At 27.8% G+C, this 20134-nt stretch overlaps 1 protein-coding gene across 3 annotated transcripts in view; it reads right to left on the bottom strand.

Annotated features, from left to right (window-relative positions):
- Window positions 1-561: 561 nt before the first annotated feature.
- The window catches only part of Nplp1 (Neuropeptide-like precursor 1), a 171757-nt gene continuing 152184 nt past the window's right edge, over window positions 562-20134 (bottom strand). Inside the window, exons 2-4 of one of the 3 annotated variants that reach the window (XM_075354927.1) lie at window positions 13292-14702; window positions 12179-12341; window positions 562-2614 (exon numbers count right to left, since the gene is read on the bottom strand). In XM_075354927.1, coding sequence (XP_075211042.1) covers window positions 2431-2614; window positions 12179-12341; window positions 13292-14702 — 1758 coding nt within the window. In that variant the 3' untranslated portion in view covers window positions 562-2430. The remainder of the gene's footprint in view (window positions 2615-12178; window positions 12342-13291; window positions 14703-20134) is intronic. The other 2 variants (XM_075354930.1, XM_075354931.1) reach the window with 2 other exon arrangements.

Here is a 20134-nt window from a genome sequence, read left to right as displayed (position 1 = left end):
GTTTAAGATGTAAGAGCAGAAAATGGCACGTTGATTCACATAAAGCTATTACTAACCTCCTCGTTAATCAATGTTCCTTTTTTTGTTTCCATTATTTAGAGTTTTTTTACTTTTTTGCATATATTTTAAAAAATTATTTAAGGGCCAAATAAATGTTAAAACTTTTTTACTTATACATTAGCAAAGAGTTGTTCTTTTATTTACATAAAAGTCAGAAACAATTTTATATTGAAGATTTATTAAAATCTACAAAACTTTACTTAAAGGATAAATTATTATTAATATTAAAATGAGGTGAAAGATAACATTGTAAAATTATTTGCAATGTATGCATATTATTATTTATTATGCTAACAATACATTTTTTCTCTACCATAGAAAAACTATAATTACTAATTTTCTAAAAGCAGGAGAAAATACAACTTCCATATACATAATTATACGTATGTAACAGCTGCCTGGGTCAGTTAATTTACAGAAAAACTCAGCGATTTAGATCTTCATACGTCACTGTATGTAATATGTTGAGATATTTATATATGAATGTATTATGAGTTGTGGAATAAATACATTTTGAGTTCTAAGGTATATAGATCAAACACTAGATCCCCATCTTACTTGGACGAATGAAACAGCAGGATGAAATAAGAGAAAATGAGAGTTATTTAGTTTGTAGAATTTTATTTAAATATCAAGAAAATACATCAAAATGAATAAACATTTCAAAAGGACAGTCCTTTTGTGATAAACATACATAAATACATTGAGATATTAATAAATGTAACAATAATATTTTGATGTAATCGTTTTTTCTATAAGCACGTGTATACGTTCTTCTACTGTCTACATAAATAAGGTACTCTGTAAATATTACGTTATATTTTATACGCAATAAGTATATTATTTATAACATATAAATATATTTGATTAAGAAAATAGGGATAGTAAATTTTTTCACAGCGAAGTATTGTCGCATGGAATATTTTCGTACTATAGAAATAACAATGGAAGATGCAGATTTGGTACGTTGGTTTTTATTATTTATAAAAACCATCAATAGAAATACAATAAATTCATGCATTATTGTCATAATTTTTTTTAAATCTCACCTAATATCCTGCAGTTTTTTACAATAAAAAATATAAAAAATTACTATAATAATTATATTGAGAAAAATTAATTTCTGACATTAAAATTAGCTTAAAATCTAAAAATATATTTTAAAAAAAGTCTGACTATAACAAAACTAAAAACAAATTAAAAAATACAATAAACCTATTCCTAGATATTAATAAAATTATAATTTTAAGGTAAACGTGTATAAGAAAAAATATAAAATATATAAAATAAAGGTTTTTACCAGTTTCATTATCTACACACATTACCTAATATTACTGTACAGTCATTCATAAATTATAATGTAAATGGATGCATTTCAATTAAGAATATCATCATGGTTTCCTTGATCAATCTATTTACATTTTACGAAGTTTTAGAATAAAAAATTAAAAAAAAAAAAGAAGATGTTATAACGATACCTTAGTGATTAATCCAATTTTCACCGGCTAATTACAATTATTTTTTTTTTATGACGATAATTTTGTGGTAATGACTTGTACACAATAACGTAGTAATTATGGATTAAAAGTATTTTTTTTGTTTATTCCCTGAAAAATCTTAAGTTATTAAATTTAATACCTATTGCAGTTTGATAATGATCTTAATAGAAATGGATCCCACAAGAAAATAATATTAAATAATATAAAAACAAAGCTATTGAGGGCAACTCCAAAAATATTCTTATCATTTACTTTCTTGGTATTTTATTGTATATGCACTTATATAAACCTTATAATATGTTAAAAAAGTGTATATATTTTATTGTTTTTTTGTGCATCGATAAATTTTGGAAAAATAAAACATATCTACTCAACTGAAAAAGTTGTTTAAGTTACTGTATTCGCTGTTATGTTATATAAATTTACGATTAAAATTCTGAGCAAATTGTAACGTTATTGTAATCCCATAAATTTGATTAAAATGATGAAATTATAATTAATATTATAAAATAATTTCGAGTTCACAACACTAAAATGTTTTCTTTTTTTTACGTCATCAAGAGGTTAACTTTATTTATCGTTTTAATTATTTATGACTTTAAAAGTTTACAATAATAATAACTTTACATAAATAAAAAAAATAAATGTTTTTATTTAAATAGATATTTCTGCTGTTTTGTGGTTTCAGAGATAGTATTAATGTAACTATTAATTTGGAGACAGACCTTAGTATCAGTACTACGATTATTTTTTATATCGGATTTTGCTATGAACTTTATTTACTATTTTAATTAGTTACAAATCATTCAGGATATGCGTGAAGTTATGGAGATACCCTCTGGGAACGGGAATGACACTTAAATATATTGGACTAATGTTGTCTGCTACTGTACATCTGCCTAAGCAGCATATTATCCAGGGCAGGCAGTAAGAGAAAACGTTTATCTTCTGTATCTAATGTCCTCGACGCCTGCCCGAATTCTGGTTGTGGGAACCCCTGCGACTCCCAATCTGCGGTAGCCTCCCTCCTGGAATCTTCCCACCACCTCGAACTGCTATAATTGAAATAGAATGAATTATTTCAGGCATAATTACAAAATAAAGTTTTATATTATAATAATATAATTTAGACTATAACGATGAAAGTATATTAATTATTAAAATGCCTTCTCTATTTTTTCTTCAACAGTCCAGTTTGCTTCTATAAATAACCAGAAACTTCCATGGATTAAATAAATGGATGAGTTTAGTAAAATATAAGACAAAAACATTCTTTTTATAATTGAAACTAACATGTGCGTTTTTAAAGAATACAAGACCATTTTTAGAATACATGTTACTGCACATTTTGTATTTTTTAAATTAATTTTTCAAATTTAGTATAAGAGTATACTAACAGCAGTATAAACGTTAACGATATTCATACTTTCTATAATTTGTTCACACAATTCATAAATAAATATTATCTGTGAAATGTTTTGGGATATTTAGTTTTAACCATTTCGATGCATTTATTATTGCTTTATTTTAATCTAAATATTTTTTTTTTCTTTTGTTTTATAAAACATTTTCAGTATGTTTTTAAATATTTTTTTGTAATAATAAATCATCATATTGTAAATTCAGCGACTTAAGAAAGGAGATTTTTTGCTGAACGTGAATGTTCTAATCTATTGTAAACACAAATAAATTTTAAAAAATAATTGCCGATGAGATTGAATTTCAATAAACTGCTTTATGAGTCAAGAAGTGGTTTTATTTTATTTCAAAATCACTTTTTTTCCTGTAAACTAAAGAAAAATAGCCTTCTATTAACTAATTTTAAGCTTACACGAATTTAAGGCTACATAAAACGTAAAAAAAATTTCTATTGACCTAATAACTAATCTTTTAAAAATTGTCTCTTTTAGTTTGGACATTTTTAAACTGACGATTATCTACCATTTTCCAAATAATAGATGTTGATGTCAGGATAGTTTATTAAAAAAACTGAAAATTCTGATTTATCGTTTTAATAATACAAATAAAGAAATGTATGTAGAGTATTTTATAAGTTATGTATTACGGGGATGGTGTGGCATTTGAAAGAACAATTTCTTCAAAATAACTTCTAAGTAGAGGGAAATAATTTTTAATGTGAAATTACTTAGTTTAGCTAAATATTAAAAGACCATATTTAAGCTTTTAATGAAGCTTAAAGCTTATTTACTACCTTCATATTACTGCTAATATGAAGCTAGTAATTAAGTTTCAAACTAATTCGCTAAAGTAATCCGTAAAACGACTATAATAAACTAAGGACGTTTGTTATTTACTACGTAGGTAAAATAACGATGATCGTACTTTCACAAATTGAACCGAAGTAGATTTCTCATTTGTGAATAAAAAAAAAGAGATTTATTTGAACTGATTCGCAATTCGTCTATTTCTAATATTGCAAAATATTAATTAGAATCTACTTTCAACTACATAATTTCAACAAAGTTGAAAAATAATTGATGTATTAATTTATATCAAGCGACATACATCAACTGATTACAGAAGAATATTGATCGTTAAACACAGAAATGGGATTAATCAATCAAAACATTGTTAAATATACATCTATTTCCAAATTTTTAAAACTTTGCTAATGCCTTTTTATTGTGGCGAATTATCTTTTTATTTTTCGAGTTGCTGTTTTATTGCAATATTTCTGTTTATTTTTTATATGTTTATTTCCTACTCCATAAAGATCATTAGAAGTGATTGCTGATGAAATATAATAAAGTAAAGTAATCTAATAATGTAAATTGTTTGTAACTTACTTAGTAATACTTGTTTTAGATATAACATTTATTTTAAAATGAATTACATCATATTATATAATATGTAAGGGTAGGAAAAATTTCGGTTTATTAGTATGTATTTGTCGCTGTTCCAGGGTGTTCTATCATTCATTTTCCATTTCTATAAAGAAATGGAGTGGCCTGTGTACTTGTATATTTATAACGCAGAGGATTCAGCGTTGTGCAATCTCAAGCAGAAAAAAGCGTAATATTATATTTGGCAACCATTATGTTTGAAATCACTAATCTCAGGATTAGTTTAATGAAATCTCAAGTTTTACTAAAAAAAACTTTTACAAATAGCAGGGTTGAATGTGAAAATAATAAGGAAGTTGATTGTTATTAAAATATTTTTCTGAGAGTTGTACCGTAATTTGAACGTAAAACGAATTGAATACATTAAAAAGATAAATAATACTATCTGCAAGTTGCTTTTTTTAACCATTTTCCCACGGTAAACTAATAATCAAATAGATATTAGAAAATATCTATTTAATTATTAATTAAATGGATTAATAATCTATTAATTATAGATCATCTGATTATAGATTAATCAAATTCATACGTCAGTTATCAAGCTTATTTATAAGTACTTTACATAAAATACCTATGTGTGACATATAACGAATAAATTTAAGGTAAATTAATATATATATATATATATATATATATATATATATATATATATATATATATACTATAAGAGCTTATGAGAATTATTTATATTGAATATTAATTTTTTGATGTTAAAATATTTTTGTATTATTAAACTCATAATTAGTTGTAGTTTAACATTTTACTAGGTTGCTAATAGAACTATTCATTTTATTGTATAGTACAAGCTATTGCAAATAAGATGTTTACAAAGTATTCTGTGTTGTCGGGATGTATTCATATCCATTTGGGGCGTCCTGACGTTAAGAGCGTTAGTTCATACAAGTAGTGCTCGAATACTGACACAGAGAAAATAATAAAGAACTCTTGTCATATTTTCTGTGATAATTCATGCGTAAAGTACGCTTCGAATAAAAATTGCTCGTTGAATATATAAGTGACAGTGTGTTTATTTTTTTATCATGCTTCTTTATTGTGAGCTAAACATTTAGTTTTAAAACTCAAACTTCATTCTTTACTAAAGAATGAATATTATCTAAATAAATAAATTATCCATTACTAAACGCACAAGCACGTATGCCCTCCCATACATGCGCGCGCGCATTCACACACACAAACACACACATACACTAAGTAAGGGTATACAATAATAATACAGTCGTATATGCTGTATTCGTATGTACTGACTACGAACAGTATTTCAAGTGCCCCTAATTTAAACAAATATTTGAGTGAAAAAAAAACACAATCCATGGGTGCGTAAAACAGACATCAAATTATGTGAAGAACAAATATTTATTAGTGAATAAAAAATGTAAAATTAATAATAAAATGAAGTAGTAGTTCTAAGATTCTTTAAAGATAATTAACAGATAAAAAAAAAAATATTTGCAAAATATTAGCTACTTTTTAACGCAAATGTTAGTCAATAATGCAGAAACTTGAGGTACATTAGTATTTTTTAAAATACTCATTAAAAGAGTAGCATTGTTTTTGTAAAATTAAATATTTTAATTTACTTTTTCATAACTTTGTTAGAAGATGTTTTAGATCTTCAGGACATTTATTAAAAACAGTTAATGAAACACTGTTAAAAACCCTTTTCTGAAACCTAATATAACATGCCCTTTACGGTTAAAATTTTGATATTTTAATTATATATTTTTTCCAGAAAAACTGGGAATGTATATTCCCAGACACACACACAATATGTATATAAATATATATATATATATATATATATATATATCACACTCTACTGACAAATACTACAGAGAATAGTAATGTATCAGACTACTCAAATCCATTAATGTTTCACTGTAACAGCTATCTTTATCAATAAAAGTATATCAGCGAAAACCTTCAGAGTTTAACTGTAAAGTTGATCATTTTTTGTTTATCTTTTATGAGTATAATTGAAAGCGTAAAAAAGTTATTTAAAAAAAAATTAAAAATCACAATTTTCATTTTATAATACTTCGATATAATACTTTTATATAAATTTTAGTTACCATTGCAATGAATGGAATGAAGAATAAAAAACAACCAATTAGTAGTTTTAAGAAATTACCAATTTAAGTAAACTGCTAGGCTTTAAGGTTTGGAAGAAATTTTTGTAAAAAATTTAAATCTTTTTTCCAGAAAGGCGTCTGTACCGAGGATTATCGATCCATTATGAAGCAAATGTATTTAACGACATAATTATTTGTTACTTAAAATATGTTGTGATTTGGTCAAAACCCGTAAGGCTTCAGGCGGCCTTACACAAAACATTTCTGAAAATCAGAAAACTGTTCTTAAGAACAACAATCATCCATTGCCAAAGAAATGGAGAAAGTGGATGAAGTAAAGTGATTACAGTTTCTTTTCTATGCACAATATTCTGTTGTTCATCAGTATGCCAAGTCTACTGAAATGGAGGTGACAGTCAGCCCAAGGAGTGACATCTCAATTATTTTCATCATATAGACTGATCGGTTGTATAGTGAATAAAATTACTCTCGGATAAAGTAACTTTGATTAGGTCACTAGTTACACGCCTTCTTTACACTTTCCACAGCCACAATTAAGGCTGGACAGGTAGTTAAAACACGTAATTAAGCAATTTTAGTGCGAGAAAAAGACAAAAATTGATGAATAGAAGAAAAGTTACAAAAATATGAAAAATTACACACGCTAAAAATATTTTCATTTAATACATTTTATACAGCCGTAATAATTATTTTATTTTTTGTACAAGAGAAGGAAAAAAGAAATATAAAGTGATTTCTATGGCTATAGAATTTTTAATAATAATGTCATTGTGGTATTTTAAAAGCATAAAAAATTTTGTAAGTTTTTATCACAGTATAACAAACTGTTTCTATGTACACATTTTTTTTCACCCCTAGAAAATGATCAAGTTGTCATTCATTTCGGATTTTTTTATTGAAATATGAAGCCGTATATTAACGCATCGAATTATTAAGGTATTAAATATTGATAAGTAAGCAATGATAAATATATATTTCATAATTCGTAAAAACTTTATTCTGTCTGACAGTGTCAGAGAAACAATTTGTCGGTAGGCAGCTGTCAAAATTGTCACCTTTATGATAAAACATTATTTTTGTCATATCAAGGTCGATTTAATGTTTGTCCATGAATATAAATCTAACATCAAAATCAGAATTTGACTACTTACTTAGCGATAAAAAAATTGATATATTGTCTACTTCAAAATATTGTCGATTTTCGTAAATGTTTTCTGATATATTAATTACGAGTGCAACATATATTCGGTTACGTGTAGTAGTAATCAGGATATTAAAATAATATTTTAAAAAACAGAGTAAGGGAATTTTTATAATAATACGAGAAAAGATTAAATTATATCTGTTTAAATTATTTGCTAACACAAAAGCAATCATAATGAAGTATTTTTATCATAAATCAATTGATTTCTTCCCGATTGAACTTTAGATTAGCCATTGTATATGATGTATATATTTCCATATAATGCATGAAATTATGTGCCGTTGCTATCTATATTAAAACAAAATTTATAAAGATTACAGTGTTAGAAAAGAATAACATTTGCTTGATCAAACGCACGATGTCGCTCTTTGAAGCGAATAATTTTCCCAAACAACGACATGTATTTTTTTTTGGTTTTTGGCAGCCATAGGATTAAAGATTTATTGCATGGCGTCATTTAAAAAGAAAATATTAGTTCTTCGTATTGTAAAAGTCACGTTTTATCAAATAATTTCCACACGATTGATTTCAACGGTTAAAATGACTAATTTTTTAACATGTGATTTGAGATTAGGTAGACTATCCAATTTTCTTACTTCCTTCATCCTTTTTTCTAGTGCAGATAATTATAAAACAGTTAATTTTTTAAGTTTTAAAATGGAATATTTGAAATCTTTTCTATAGTTATATTTTTCCAAAAAATAAAAAAAATATCATTGTCACTTTTTCGTCTCCTCTTGAACGAAAAAAGGAAACAAAGATTTTAGTCTTATCAAATGTAAATATTTTTAACTTAATACAAATTTTCATTAATTTCTCTATTATAATTTCTTTTTTCTGTACTATTTTCTGATTAGAAACAATATACGAGGTCTGTAAATAAAGTAATGAGACTAGTTTTTTTGGCAGCCGAAGTGGCAACACTGTAAATTTACTAGTAAACATATGGTTACATCAACATCTGATCTATACTAGGTATTAATACTTTTAGTCTATTTTTGGCACGTGAGAGGTAAACAAACTTTTCGTGAAATTAGTTTTTGTTGTGCGTTATAAAAATGAGTGATATTAATTATGAGCAACGTTGTGCAATCAAGTTTTGTGTTAAACTCGGTTATAATGCTACTGAAACTTTTTCAAAAATGAAAAGGGCGTATGAAGGTGATGCTCTATTACGAACCCAAGTTTTTAGGTGGTTTAAGTATTTTCAGATGGCCGGGAATCAGTTGCGGACGATCTGCGCTTTGAAAGACAGTTAACGTAAAAAAAAGAAGACAGTATTGAGCGAATCAGAGAATTGATACGGTAAGACCGGCGGTTAACTGTCAGAATGATTGCAGAACAATTGAGTTTGAACCGTACCATAGTCCATCAAATTTTGGACAAACGAAATGGACATGAAAACATTTTGTCAAAATTGGTCCCAAAAAACCTCATTGTTGATCAGAAAAACAACAGGGTGGAAGTGTGTTGCGACCTTCTAGGGCGAATTTAAACTGATTCTGATTTTCTAAAAAAATGTTATTACTAGTGATGAATCTTGTATATTTGGGTGCGACTCAGAAATAAAACGCCAGAGCAAGGAGTGCCACACTTCAAACTCACCACGTCCGAAAAAAGCAAAAATGAGCAAATCAAAACTCAAAACCGTGATAATTTGTTTCTTCGATAGTAATGGCATTGTCCATAAGGAGGTTTTACCTACAGGGCAGACTGCAAATCAATATGTTTACCGAGAAATTCTTGAAAGACTGCGGAAAAGAGTTGCCCGTGTTAGAACAGTCATCAAGGACAACTGGATGCTGCATCATGACAACGCACTTTGTCACACTGAACTGTCAATTACTGAATTTTTGGCAAAGAAAAATATTCCTGTAGTTCCTCAAGCACCTCATTCACTGACTTGAGTCTCTGCGGCTTTTTCTTGTTCCCGACTTAAAAAAAAAAAAACACCTCAAAGGACACCGTTTTGGAACAATAGAACACATAAAAAAAATTGAAATCGACCATGTGAAGGATTCCGGTTTTTAAGTTCCAACACTGGTATGAAGAGTGGGAACACCGTTTGAAGCGTTGTGCGGCTTCCCAAAGGAACTATTTTAAAGGTGATATAGTCCATGCATAATTGGATTGTAAATAAAAAGTTTTTCTGAACCGGTCTCATTACTTTATTTACAGACCTCGTATATACACTATCTTCACAGAAAGAGAACGGTGGTTTATATATTTTTCATTCATTTACCATTGAATTTGTAATCTTAAAATATGCGAAGAAATATATCTTGAAATATTTTTAAAAACTACTGGTAAATATCTTCTTACAAATATTTGGGTGTTTGAACCTTTAATTACAGTGATAATATTTTTATACTGAACACGATCAAGTTAAATGTAAAGTAAGAAAACTCAGCTTTTATTCTTGAAAAGCCGACTGAAATTATATGTGGAAATGAATATTAAAGAAGTTATTTATTTTGTATGTCATTTATTTTTTAATTTGTTAATGTTTTAATTGGTATACAACTTTTACACATAGTTTAATCATCCATCTAGTTAGAAAAAAAAAAACAACAATTTTTTCTTAGTTTAATCATCCATCTAGTTAGAAAAAAAAAATGCGTATATAAATTATCTTAACACAAACTTTTTTTGTGAAGTTCATCAGAAAATAATTCTGTTAGTTTTATTTATTACTGGTAAAGAAATCTTCACAAGTTTATTTTTTTTTTAATTGGAACGGCGTTAATTTGGTCCAGATTAACCTCAGTAGTATGTCATGACTAGAAGTATAACCTACCTATGGTCCTTCTTTGAGAGGATCATACATATCTTAATTATTTTCACCGATCTGTCCAAAAAATCATTTGTAGAAACAAAGATTCTCATGTGATTGATCTTGTACTTAGTGGACGATGAGGATACGGAACATGCAAGAAGTAGAGATACAAGGATTTTTTTCAAAAATTAATTTAGAAATTTAATTGTAAAATGGCCGTTTCAAAACCAAACAGAGTTAATTATTGTAAAATCTGAGCGAAAAAATATGTTTCTAAAATATATCTATACTTTAGATAGATGAATATATCTGAATGAATTTTAAGAATATAAAATTTACTTGAATAGAATTAAGAAAATATAACAATAATAATAGTAATAATAAATTACTTTTAAGAAATAACAATTTTTAAATTAATAAAAATAAGATTAATTTTTTAAATTAACATATTTTAAGTGAATAACTTTTAGGGATTACGTATTTTTATTTATTATTTAAAAAAAACCTTAGTTTTAAGCTGTACTGAAAAAAGTGGATAACAGTAAATTCAGAACAAATGATGAAGGAGGAAAAAGAATTTTTGTAAAGCAATATAAGGAAGTACTGGAAATCTGGACGTCTTTTTATTTACTTTACCGTCTTAAGTTTTGACAAGCCGAGAATTTTGATACTTCCCCTTTCTCACTGATTCATTTCACAACTTTCCTCTAACTTCTTAACCTTTTTTTTTTATTAATAGCCGAGTGATAAAAATTTGTAGATAAATAAACTTTTCCATTACTAAGCTCATTTTCACTGAAAAAATGAAATTTCCGTATGATATCTAATTAAATATGACTAATACATATTACTTACACCTGTATTATTCATATGATAGGAACAATTTCTTAAAGTTAACACTCTTTCTAAATATGATTTCACTGTGTTCTGTCCAATAAAGCCTTTTCTGATGTAAACTTCTATTTTTATCTTTGAAAGAATTAGTTTCTTAATATTCCGTTGTTTGAAACATTATACCAATAATATTTTTCATTATTTTAATGTTTTGATAAGTTAATAAAAGTTATTTTATTTAACTGAAATTCAAGAACAGTATATTAAGATAGTAGTTACTGATAGTAAGGGCAGTATTCGTTTTAAAAGATTTATTTGTAAATTTAATTCATGAGCTGCAATAAAAGTTATACTTCAGCAAATACTTCCTACAACTAAAAAACAGAAAATAACTAAATAAATCTACAGACTATTTGAACCTAAAATTACACTATGATTAATTAATTAACATTGTTTAGTTAAGTTTTAATGATAGTAGAAGAATGAAAATCGTCTTAAATAAACTTTTAACTAATTTATTATTATCATCATAAACTTTTCGTTATCTGCATTGTGATTACTTCTTGTTCTGAAATTTAAGTAGTCTACGCATTTTCGAACTGTAAATGAAACCTCGCCTACTGTTGTGATTATAAGAAATGTATTCGGAATAGAAGAAACAAAATGCAATGTTTCTTACAGAAATTATGCTTACACAGTTCGTATATTTATTATGCATTATATATATGTGCTCGTTTTAAATCTTATACAGAATAAGATATATGACACATGAATATGATTTTTATTAATTGAAATGACAAAAAAACAATAGGATCTTTTAATTATCTGACCTAGATCTCTTGCAGGGTGATCGAACATCCCGTCCGAACCGGGAATAACCTCTAGAGCTGCGGAAAGATGGAAGCCAACCCAGTCGAGCTAGCGCACCAATATGGCGCTTGGAAGTACCACGATAGTAGCCTGCAGGCAGCCACCCGTTTCTTGCCAGAGCACCTGCAAGAACCTATCCCTGAGCTAATAATTTCAACCTATATTTACTAACGTGCTCTGACATCAGAAAGCAACCGCAACATAATCCTACTTATAAATACAAGACAAATAAATTAATAAGTAAAATTAAATAAAAATCAACAATAATAATCTAAACAACAACAGACGATCCAAAAGTAATATTACCAATCAGTAAACACTCAACATTAATAGAAGACTGACAACAATACCACAGAAGAATCTACGCTAACAGATAACGATTATGCAGAACATACTTCAACACCTATTAAAATGAAAGCATGCGTGGTGCTACACATCAAGAAGTTAAAAATCGAAGTACAAACAAAGCCAACATCAACACAATATTCTACTTGGAAAAAGATAAGGCGATAGACTTAGGCGAGGCTTAAATTACACTCGATAAAGCGTAATTACTAAAAAGCTACTAACATCTAATAATTTAATAGTTTTACATAAAACTCATTTGTTACTGTAGCTATGACATTAATTAAATTAAAACGTTCTCTTTACAAAAGAAAAGGTACAAATATTAAAACTATTTTCAAAGAATACAACATATTAATACGAAAATTCGAAATATTATCAATAAAATAAGGATTTTAGTATTTAAAAATAATACTTTGTGTAACGAATTAAAAATAATTTAAATAAATTTTATTACATTATTGCATAATTTTTTAAACTTTTGAACTGATTTATTTAACTTTTTACACTATTTATTTATACATAAGGCGCATACTAATACTACATGTGTTTAATAATGTAGTATTATTGTGCCTAAAAAAAAAATCAGGTGAACAAAAAATACACCTTAATTTATAAGAATAATAGGTATTTAAATGATTCATTAATTATTTAAATTTTGTATATTTTAAAATTCAGGGAATTCATAGGTTCAGATAATATGAAGTAAAGATTTTTAATATACTTACCGAAATATCTTTTATTACGAGCTGAAGGACCGTCTCCGGACACCTTTGACATTATATCTTCATAATCTGACGTTACTGTATTTTGGAGAACCGGCATCGGATATTCTTCAGAGGAATCGTAATATATTTCTCTTTTAGTTCTACGAGTGCTCGTCACATCGTTTTCGTTTGTGTGATCTGTTTGTTTTTCGCTTACTTTGGCTTCATCTTTCTGTTCGTTTAAATCGACAGATTTTTTCTTTCTCATAGCATAACTGCTTTGCGCTGCAATCGAACCGATGTGTCGTTTTTCCTCTTCTACACCCGTTACTTCTTCCTTTGACTCCGGTTCCATTAAATCCTCTTGGGCGTTTTCAAGGTTTGTCGCATCATTACCTACAGGCAATCTACCTTGTCTTAATAATGCAGCGACATATCTTTTTGCGATGTCATCGGCTTCTTCATTTTCAAATTGATCGAAATCGGCTTCTCTTTTTCCCATTCTAAATCCATCTCCCGCTCTCCATCCTTTTGCCATTGATCCAATATTACGTTTAAAATTAGGATCTCTGCTTATGTACGGAGGTCTACCGTTGCTAGCAAAAAACGCACCCAAGTATCTTTTTCCTTCCACTAACGGAGACATTCTGTTCCTCAAGAGAGATTGTATATTTCTTTTGCTATCCTCTTCAGGTCGTTCCCAGTCTTCGTATAAATCTTTCTTCTCGTTACGATATGAAAGCCCAGATAATCCACCGCTTTTTGCAAAAGAAGCGAGATTTCTTTTTGCGGTTTGAGCTTCATAGTTGTTTTCATCTTCCGACAGCTCGTCTATTAAGTCATTCAGTTCGTTAACGTAGTTTCTTTTTCGATGAAGTCTAGTTCTCATCAAAGAAGCTATCCCGCCTCTTTTTCCATCAGACCAAGGAAAATCATCGTTTTTTGCTAGGGAGGATATTCCTCTTTTGCCTTGCGTAAACGGCATACTTCCTGTTCTAGCAAGCGAAGACAAAGACCGCTTCTCCTCTGCCTCTTCAACATCTTCTGATTGTTCTTCGTGCTCCCTCAATAATTCTTCCCTAAGGGCTTCCAGTCGCAATCTTCGCAGTTCTTCTGCCGTCATTAATTCATCGATTAACGTATCGACTTCATCTCTTTTATCGTTTCGTAACTTTGTTACCTTGAGGTCACCGGTTTTAGCTAGAGCTCCTACATATCGTTTCTGTTCAGAAATATTTTCATTATAATCTGATTCAGCCTCTTGTAGAATTTGATGTAATTTCTTTTTCCAGGACGGTCGTGTGAATGCTGTTAATTCTCCGTTCTTTGCGAGTGCGGCAACGTATCGTTTTCCTGGTGAAGGTAATTGTCCTTCTCGAGCCAGAGCACTAATGCTTCTTTTATCTTCTGATTCTGGAGCGTCACCTCGTACCTAAAACAAAAGAATAAAATAAAATAAATAAATAAAGTTAAACAGTTTCTTTTTATTTTATATTACAAAACCATCTGAAGGGGAAACTTGTCAGAAATACCTAGAATATTAACAATTCGATAGAATAGAAACAAATTTATTAAGTTTTCACCAGTTGTCATGCAAAGATTCAAGAATCTTTTTGTACACTATTTGAGTCAATATTCTGTATCTGTGAATTAACTTTATTTTTTACCGACTCAAAGTGCAAATCTTAATTAAACTCGATATTTAAAAATAAATTATTTTCGTACTGCGTTCTAGAAAGCATATTTAAGTAAATACGACCAGTATTACATTATATTGGAATTCCTGCTTTTTTCCCCCAGTCACAGGATAAATGTGTACAAAGTAAGTGTAACATTATTAATACTGTTGTTATTTTAACAATTAATTTCCAATTGAAAACATATATATTTTTATAAAATGTACTAATACTGATGAGGTATCATGTAAAATATTGGACGTGTTGTTGCAAAACAGTCTACCTAATTCAATTTAATATTGCCTTACAGCAGCTACCAAATCTCATTATAGTTTAAGAGTCGGTTTGAAATTAATAAATAATTTGTTGAAATATCAAAGATATTTACATTAGAGTAACTTTTAATAAATATTTAACAAACAGGATTATTGAGAACTTTGTGACTCTTTCTTAAACAAAACCAGTTCAATTTGATGAATAAAAATACGAATATAAAATCTTTGAAAATTTTTTGGAAGTTTGAAAGTCAATTTCCATTTTTCTATTATAAATTAGCCTGTGATTGAACAGTCAGCTCTTCAGACGTTTTATAACCGGAACTTTAAAGAAAAATGAAAAAAAGAATAACAAAATTTAAGGTTAAGAAACATTTACTGATTTCAACTTTTTAATATTGCTGTTACAGGCAATATTAATAATTTCAGAAAGGAATTGCTGAAGATGATTTTTTTTAATTTTAGCAAAGTTTTCATTAAACATTTACATTTTTATTTTTATTTTTATTTTCATATTCTACTATTAAGTAGTTACATTTTGAGAATTTTGAGCTTCGAATTTGAGCGAAATTGGATAGATTTTTAATTTGTGCGAGTATGACGCACAGGATTAACACTTGTCTTCCCGTGCTGGTGGTGTACAGTTTGATTTCAATCAGTATCATTTATCTTTAAAGACTGTTTATATTTTACGACATTAAGAACCCGTCTTTACCCTTTCTAGGCCCTTCAGCTGTTTCACTGCGCAGATACCAGATAGGAAACTGAATTCCCGAGTCGGTCCAACGATTAAAGATAAAGAAAAGGATGCGCATGAAAAAAGAAAATCTACCTTTGAGAGTAACCGCAAAACTAGCCAAATAGTCTCATTGAGAAGTTCCTTCAGAAATTAAGTAGTACCCTGGGAAAGGTGCAGTATTTCTAAAGAAATATCCTTTCCTATTCCCAAGGTTTCTGCTTGGAAAGGTCTGACTGAGCTGTAAACGGTTCAGCCAGACCCCACTGGATATTTTGACTCTAATGATTCTTCGTTACTTTCTCTCAGCAACACATTTTGGGTTCTAATTAACACATCATAGTCTGACGATCCAGACATGTAGCAAACAATAGTCGTGCTTTCTTCACGAATAAGGAACATAATTGCCGACTGACTTCGAATCAACAAAACTGCAAAAGATATCCGGTGACATTTAGTACAACATATATGAAGGTCAACCTGTTCTTTTTGAACCCAAAATTTTATTGTAAGTTATGGCTGCTGTGGGCATATTCTATGAGGATGCTATTGTGAAAAGTATTTGATTTAGAAATCCTATTTTTTTCCTTTCTATTTAAGTCCAGAAAGATGCAGAAAATATTTCAATTAGAAACCGAAAATCCGAAGGAAATTTTTTTTTAGGAATGTTTTAAATTGAACAGAATGGTGAACTGAAAAAAATTAATAAATGTATCATTACATCACAATTAATATATTTAACTTTGATGATGAAAAATTAAGAAGATATAATGAAAAAAATAAATTATTAATTTAAAAACAAGACGACGTCTACAAAATTAAATATTTTTCTATTTTATCATTTGAAAAAATAATTAATATTTGAAAATAAAATAAATATATGAGTGTTACGAAGAATAAAGAAACGGAAGTGAACTAGAGGATAACAGAATTTTCTCTCGATGTAAATACCAAGTTTTGGAGAATATAATTTTAATCTATTTAATTAGTTATTTCTTTGTGTAATGTACACGTACAACGTTAAAATAATTTTTTTGAAGGTGTGGTTAAAAAACTTATAAGTGGTGAAAGTGTTTTGATACTTTGATACTAACCAAGAAAATAATAATAAATTCGATATTGATAGTGCACAGCAAATATATGATTATAATTAAAATTAAAATAAAACAGAAAAATTATTACATCATTAATACAATAATTTAAAGAAGAAAACTTGAGTACAAGTTTACGTTTTTATTATACGTGGATGCAGAAAATTTTGGTTTATCAAATCGAATGAAATTAAAAAACTCACATACAAAGTAGTAAAGTTTTATTATATGTTTTATGACAGATTTTCCAGTTGACGAGATAATTATTAAAATTTTCAACGAAAGCATAAACTCCTTTCTTGTTGATAAAAATTTTAATGTTGTCACAATACATAAATAATGCTGATTTCACGTTTGTCATTTAATAATTTAATAAATGGATGAATGTTGATAATTTAAATGATTGTTTGTTAATCTATAATTACTTACTCATTTCGGTACACTCTAAAACCTCTCAATTTTTATGTATTTACAATGGTTGAGATTAACAGAAACGGTACTAATCGGAGTTTCAGTCTAATATAATAGTTTTTATTTGTAAATTTGGTGGAATTGTTCCAAAATACAAAGGAATTTTGTGGATAGTTAAAAAAATCTATAGACATTTTTTATTTTTTCTTCTAAAGTTAAAATTAAATTAAAAATTTACAGAGAAAGTTATTTTTTGTTTTCTTTTCCTTATATAAATTACGAAGTAATTACGAAGATACTGTAAAACTAAAAAAGAGAGAGAGGTGAAGAGTGGATAGATGATGACCGTATTGCGCAAAGTTTTAAAAATATTTGATTTCATCAGCAAAGTAGGTATTAAATAAAAAACTATTTAAGGTGAATTTAGATAACTTAATTTTTTCAGGTAGACAGTTATGATATAAATTGATGATTCGAAAGCATAAAATGCACAAATTATTAATCCTTTTCGAAAATGTCGGGTGATACCGGACATTTTTGAATGTAGTTTAATTGTTATAATCAAAAAATAAGACGAAGTTATTGGATCTACTGGAATTGATTTGAAGAAGAAAAATTACATTCGTGTTAGCCTCAACGACTAAATTTTGCTTAATAATTATGAGAACATTAACAATATTAGTATTAAGTAGGGATGCGAAAACTAATTACCAAAACAGTTTTTAAACTGTTATCATAAAAAAACATTTAATGCCCAAGTATCTAGTAGATAAAAATCGAAAATTCAGTTATGAGATATGAAATAAAAATTTATATGATTATTTAAAATACAATTAAACTGTTTATTGAGCTACTTAATAAACCATCAAAATATTTATTGTTCGTTAATTGAATGACAATTATTAACGTTTAATAAAATCCATAACCTTTTATTTTTATAAATATAAATCTACTTAAAATAATTTTACTCCTGTATTAATTTAATAAGCTTACATTGTTTCATCTAGTACATATGCTTATACCTACGCATTGTTGAATTACTCTGTTGCACGAGCTTAATTTATCAATTCAAACGCATATATTACATAACTATATCTACTTTGATTCTCATGGAATGTTCATTGTTGTCTTGCTGTCATGCAGTAAGTCACATCAATGATGTTATGCAATGACATTACCTAAATTCCAAAAACAGTTACTTCATTTGAATAGTAAACAAACTCTGTTTTGATCTAATAGTAATTGTAGTAAAATATTTTATTGCTTAAGGGTAAACGGGTTACAAAAAGGTTATTTTTTATCTATTGAAACTACAATTTATTTTCTACATTTTTAAATTTTTATGTATTAAGGTACTTTATAATATTTGAAAATTTTTATTATACTGATTTCAATAATTTATACCTTAAAATATGCCTCGCTCTAAAAATCTTACGTCATGAAATCCCCATTTCTACATTATCGAATTTATTTTCTTTACAATATATGCAATAGAAATATAACCTCATTATGCACTCTGACCGAATTTTTTTTTTTTTTAATTAACCGCTATTTTTTGATATCGTTCTGAAAACATTCAAATTATTTGTTGTTTTTCTTGAAAAATTAAACGAAATTACTTGAAGGCACTTGTGTTACTGAGAAAGTAAACATTCTCAGATAATAATAATCTACTCATATAATGTATAACTGAAGTGAGAGAAATCAGTTTCAATTTTTTCCTCTTAATATCACTGCACTCGGGTGTAGAGTTAACATATTTAATTTTTTTCCAGAAAAATTAAATATGTTTTTCCAGAAAAATATGTTTTTCCAGTAATTTTTTCCAGAAAAATTAAACGAAAATGAAAGAATAATTTTTTAATATTTTTCTACCAACACAGTTAAGAAAGCCGTTCCGTTCTGTTTTATTTAACAGATCTCTTAAAGATTCTTTTATTTAACAATTCTTTTGAAATTAGCACATCATAAGGCACACAAAACAATAATTCCATATCTACCGTACTATTTAATGGGACCATGATAATGAGTCCATGTTTATTGTATCATTAATAGTCCAGACAATTTTTGTGGCTATTATAGTCATAATATTTAATCTAAAAATATTTATCGATGAATAACCCCTAGAAAATTACTGTTAACATTTTAATTCATTGAATTGTTGATAATTTGTATGTCTACGTTGTTTATGAAACTGATTTCTACTGTGAAATTCCTTGGTTGAGTGTATATCTTGCTGTCAGTCGCAGGGAGCGTACGAGAAATCCTACTTGAATAGATGATTGATGTATCATCTACATGAACGAATATATCATGGCACTACCCTTTATTAGACTAATCCCCGATTCACTGATGTAAAGGAGAAACATTTTGCGCTTTAATAATTTGTTTATTCAATATGTTATTTCTCTATTACAGAATAATATCGATAATTTCATTCAACCTAATTCGAAATGCCTTATTTTTTAGTTTCAACAAAAAAGTATCGTGCACTAGATTGGTACCTAGTTTCAGTAACAGTCAATATTGATCGATTGTTTTCATTTTAGTATGTTTGTCACTGCTTGATAGGTCAAACATTTATGACAAAAAGCGTTTTATCCATTGACCAAGAAAATAAAGTCGGTAATTAAAACCCTCCTTTTAAAAGAATAAGTTAACAGTAATGACTGTCA

This window comes from Lycorma delicatula, chromosome 1 (assembly GCF_047948215.1).
Source record: "Lycorma delicatula isolate Av1 chromosome 1, ASM4794821v1, whole genome shotgun sequence".
Lineage (NCBI taxonomy): Eukaryota > Metazoa > Arthropoda > Insecta > Hemiptera > Fulgoridae > Lycorma > Lycorma delicatula.
The sequence above is the reverse complement of the archived record's forward strand: the minus strand, read 5'-3'. Positions and strand labels throughout refer to the sequence as shown.